The sequence below is a fragment of the Brachyhypopomus gauderio genome, unplaced genomic scaffold (genome assembly GCF_052324685.1).
Source record: "Brachyhypopomus gauderio isolate BG-103 unplaced genomic scaffold, BGAUD_0.2 sc54, whole genome shotgun sequence".
NCBI lineage: Eukaryota > Metazoa > Chordata > Actinopteri > Gymnotiformes > Hypopomidae > Brachyhypopomus > Brachyhypopomus gauderio.
Window position 1 is genome coordinate 1,305,113 of NW_027506878.1, and position 4,591 is coordinate 1,309,703.

A 4,591-nucleotide genomic window follows, 5' to 3' on the forward strand; every position below is an offset into this window, starting at 1 on the left:
GCCCTCGGGCATTATGTCGCCTACTGCCGGAGGCCTTTCTCAGGGTGGCAATGCTTTGGCGACCTCTCCAAGGGGGTTTCCACTGTGCCTGACAAGCATACAATTACATCACGTGTTTTTTACATGAAAGAGTAGGTTGGGAAAACAAGCAGCAGATTTTAGTTAAATTACATTACACTACACTTAGCTGACGTTTTTTGTTTTTATTCAAAGCCACTGAGTTATTTAGATACAGTGTGGAATCCAAACTTGCAACCCTCTGACCTAAAGAAAAGTACATGTTCCATCAAATAACAAGACTTTCTACAGTAAAAATGGATTTAAGAAAAAAAATGTTGTATGACTTGTGTTTTCACTTATTAATGTTTTTGAGTGCCCATCAAATAAGATGCATTATTTCCTACCTCTGATTCATGTACTCAGAAAATGATTAGCACTTTGCAGAAGTGCAGATTCCTGCATGAGGGTTGTGTGTTTGTGTTTTTGCATCCCCACAGAAACAATGATTCACACAAAGATTCCTGTCATTCAATTTCATTATTGGAAGATCAATATTACTTATAAATGTCATAAATATTACCTCAAAAATCTCTCAACAGAAGCTTTGATGTCATCCAGAAACTCTGCCTTCTGTGTTACCCCTCACCTCCTGTCCCTTCTGTAGTCCAACATCATCCAGCCCATTCTGTTGTATAGCTAAACACGTGAGAGGTGCACTCATGACGTTAAGCACAAACGTTAATTTTAACAGCACAAACGAGCACAAACGTAACACAAACGAACGAGACCAGTTTGGAGTGATTTGGACGTGGCGGGGGGGGGGGGGCTGGTGACGTCACGCGTATGAAAAAGAATTGGTTATATTTAAAAAACCATAAAAGCACAAACATTAATTTCAACAGCACAAACGAGCACAAACGTAGCACAAACGAACGAGACCAGTTTGGAGTGATTTGGACGTGGAGGGGGGGCTGGTGACGTCACGCGTATGAAAAAGAATTGGTTATATTTAAAAAACCATAAAAGCACAAACATTAATTTCAACAGCACAAACGAGCACAAACGTAGCACAAACGAACGAGACCAGTTTGGAGTGATTTGGACGTGGAGGGGGGGCTGGTGATGTCACGCGTGTGAAAAATAAAAGGACTGTAACTTTACAAAGCAAGTGATTGAAGCGTTCATTTTAACAGCACAAACGAGCACAAACGAATGAGACTACTTTGGAGAAATTTGGACGTGGAGGGGGGGCTGCGTGACGTCACCGGTCAGAAAATGCATTTTTAAATTACTCAAAAGCCTTAATAGCACAAACAAAAATATTTGCAGCACAAACGGGCACAAACCCAGCACAAACGAACTGCAGTATTATTTCAGCATTTTGGGTATGAGGGGGGGGCAGCTTCACGCAGGTGTACAACCTGTGTGTGTGTGTGTGTGTGTGTGTGTGTGTGTGTGTACGTGTGTGTCCTCCCTCTCCTTTCACCCCTCAGGACATAAAGACATGCCTTTATTCCAAAACTGGGTGCTTCTCCCATGACTTAATGTTATAAATATTATATAGCGCCTTTACAAAACCCAAGGTCGCTTTACAAGGCAAATTACACGAGACGAGCCCATTATCGGAAGATGTTAGTAAATCGTTCACTACCCTGAGTAAAGCTGTTTCAGTGCTGTGGTTTAAATCCTGGTCTAAATCCTGATTGGAACTTTTCATGGATACTATTTGGAGATAATGGCTTAACTGATTGGAAACTGTTTTTTCTAGAATTTTAGAGATAAATGGGAGATTAGAAATTGGTCTATAGTTGGCTAGAATCTCTGGATTGAGATTCTGTTTTTTAATCAAGTCTAATTTCGGCGAATTTTAACTGTTTTGGCACATACCCTAGGTTAAGGGAAGAATTAATCATATTAAGTAAGGGCCCTGCAATAGCTGGGAGTAGGTCTTTGAATAGACGGTTTGGAACTGGGTCGAATATACATGATGTAGGCTTAGACGAATTAATTAGTGTTGTGAGCTCTTTTTGCGATATAGGATCGAAGCTATTCAGCTCAGTAATATTTTAAGATGCGTAGTTACTAATAACTAAACTACTGGGGTTGGATTGGAGGTTAGGCTGTGACGTATTGTGACTCTGTAGTCGGATATTATCTATTTTATTATTTTAAAAGTTTAAAAATTCATCACTAGTGTGTGTAAGTGCCGTATTAGAACTAGTGTCGTTGATATTTCTTGTTAGTTTTGATACAGTCGCGAAGAGAAATCTAGGGTTATTTTTGTTGTTTTCTATTAGTGTCGAATAATATGCGGCTCTAGCTTTCATTAGGGCATGTTTATATTTGACTACGGCGTCTTTCCATGCGATTCTAAACACTTCTAGTGAGGTGGATCTCCATTTGCGCTCCGCTGCTCGAGCTGCCTGTTTTAGAAGACGAGTGTGGTCGTCATACCATGGTGCAAGCTTTTTCTCCCTAATTAATTTTGTTTTAACTGGAGCTACCCTGTCTAAAGGAATTGGTGAGTGTGGATTAAAACTGTTGTAGGAATACGTCTGTCCATTAAATTATATTTAGAATATCACATGAATAAAACATCCATAATTTATTTAACCCAGTCTATAAGTTATAACTGTATGAGTTCTGTAGTTAATGTGTGTGCTGCCTCTTTAAATGCATCACCTCCTTCATCTCTCTTGTAATGGTTGGAGCTGAATCCATTCAGTCTGGAAAGGTCCAAAGTGTTAGGAGTGGCAACTGTAACTTTAACATACTGTTAACAGCAGTTCTGTTTAGTGCAGGCCACCTGGTGTCTGACGAGGTACCACAGCCTGGTAGGGAAATTTGGAATATACCGTTTGACCGTTAAACATTGCTGATTTTAGAGGCGAGGTCTGTACACCCCTACAACATGGTTTGGTCCTGATCATTATGACATTTTGAGATGATTTATAACTTCTGTCTGCAATTTTTGCCACTTTTTAGGACCTTCTGGGACCTAGAATAAACATCACCATGCGACTACTGCAGAACGGTCACCTGCTGGTTCTGTCTCTGGGAGGACTTCTGCTGGTTGGGTATGTAGCTACTTTTTACTGACACTACTGGATTGATGGTGACTGTCAATCAATAAAGCTGATGTGTATGGTTACGCATTCAGATTTTATCAGATTTATTGCAGATCCATGATACATGGATAAAGATAAATATACTTCTAGTGTTTCATATGAAGATAACATTCAATAATTAAATTTCACTTTACCGTGTGCATTTTAAACCTGATTTTAAAGTCTTTGCCTTTTTGAATCATGAATAGTGAGTACCTACATTTAGTAATTTAGTAATTTGTACCATTTTTATTTACACCATGGACAATAACACAAGAATGTCTATGGTTTAAGAGCATCTTTGACTTGGCAGAGGTGGAGACAGGACACACATAAGCTTGAACATGGTTCATTGGGAGCTCCATTACCCTGGCAGACAGGAATGTTTAAAAAAAGAAATAATAATAATAATAATAATAATAGTCAATGGGCCATGCCAATACCAGCAGGACAGTGTTTACCTTGAAAGGAAATAACCTAATGCTAAAGAATCAACGAAAAGCCCAGATGAACATGAAGTATACGAAAAAGACGAAAAAGACACGAGGATTAAGTACACAGGCTCACAAAGGCTGAACAAGACACTGATCAACACAATGAACAGGAAGAAATAAGAAATGGGGCACAGGACAAGAAAACATTCCAGAAACTGCATTGCTATGGGAACCACAGGACCAGAGGGGCCAAACGCAGAACAGCTTCTCAGCTTAGTAGCGCTGAGGTCTTTCAGCCCTCTGACGATTGTGAGGAAGGAGGGTTGTGCCCTCAGGACTGAGACATGAACGTCGTGCTGGTGTTAATGCAGGGTGAAAATCATACTAGCTGATGAGGCCTTGTACATCACGGATCCTTATAGCACTGCTGTATCACGTGGTTTATGCTTGAATGTAATACAAACAAATACACACAAACACTGTTAGTTGAAATATATTATTAATGTTATTCATGTTATACTTTCTCCTTTCAGGTGTATTTACCTCACCTTCACTTTCTCCTGCAACAGGTGAATTAACACACACACTGTAATGCCGCACAATTACGAGGCAGAGAACAGTGGCATTAATTAAGGGTACATTATCCAAAAAGTTGTTAGAATGGTCCATGGTCAGTTTTCCAACACAAATATATCCTGAACACATGACAGGTAGGAAAAAACATGAGAGAGGCTCATACAACTGGCTAGAACCAACAATGAAGGCTGACGATTACAATGAGAATGACCAGCAAACAACAAGGAACATGCACAGGGCTTAAATATATCAGTTAACAAGAATTAATGATTAGACACATGAGAAAAACACACGAGAGGGGAGAAAGACACAGGTGGGTTCAGTGAGGATGGGCAGGGAACTGTGAGGGAGTGTGAGGGGGTGAGGGGGTGTGAGGGAGAGAGAGAGACATGCACACACAAAGACAGGGAGAGAGAGAGAGAGAGAGAGAGAGAGAGAGAGAGAGAGACATGCACACACATAAAGACAGGGAGA

At 40.2% G+C, this 4,591-nt stretch overlaps 1 protein-coding gene across 1 annotated transcript in view; it reads left to right on the forward strand.

The window, feature by feature from the left end:
- The first annotated feature begins 2,697 nt into the window (after nucleotides 1-2,697).
- The window catches only part of LOC143488752 (globoside alpha-1,3-N-acetylgalactosaminyltransferase 1-like), an 8,440-nt gene continuing 6,546 nt past the window's right edge, over nucleotides 2,698-4,591 (forward strand). Inside the window, exons 1-3 of the mRNA XM_076987634.1 lie at nucleotides 2,698-2,892; nucleotides 2,986-3,077; nucleotides 4,075-4,110. Coding sequence (XP_076843749.1) covers nucleotides 3,016-3,077; nucleotides 4,075-4,110 — 98 coding nt within the window. The 5' untranslated portion in view covers nucleotides 2,698-2,892; nucleotides 2,986-3,015. The remainder of the gene's footprint in view (nucleotides 2,893-2,985; nucleotides 3,078-4,074; nucleotides 4,111-4,591) is intronic.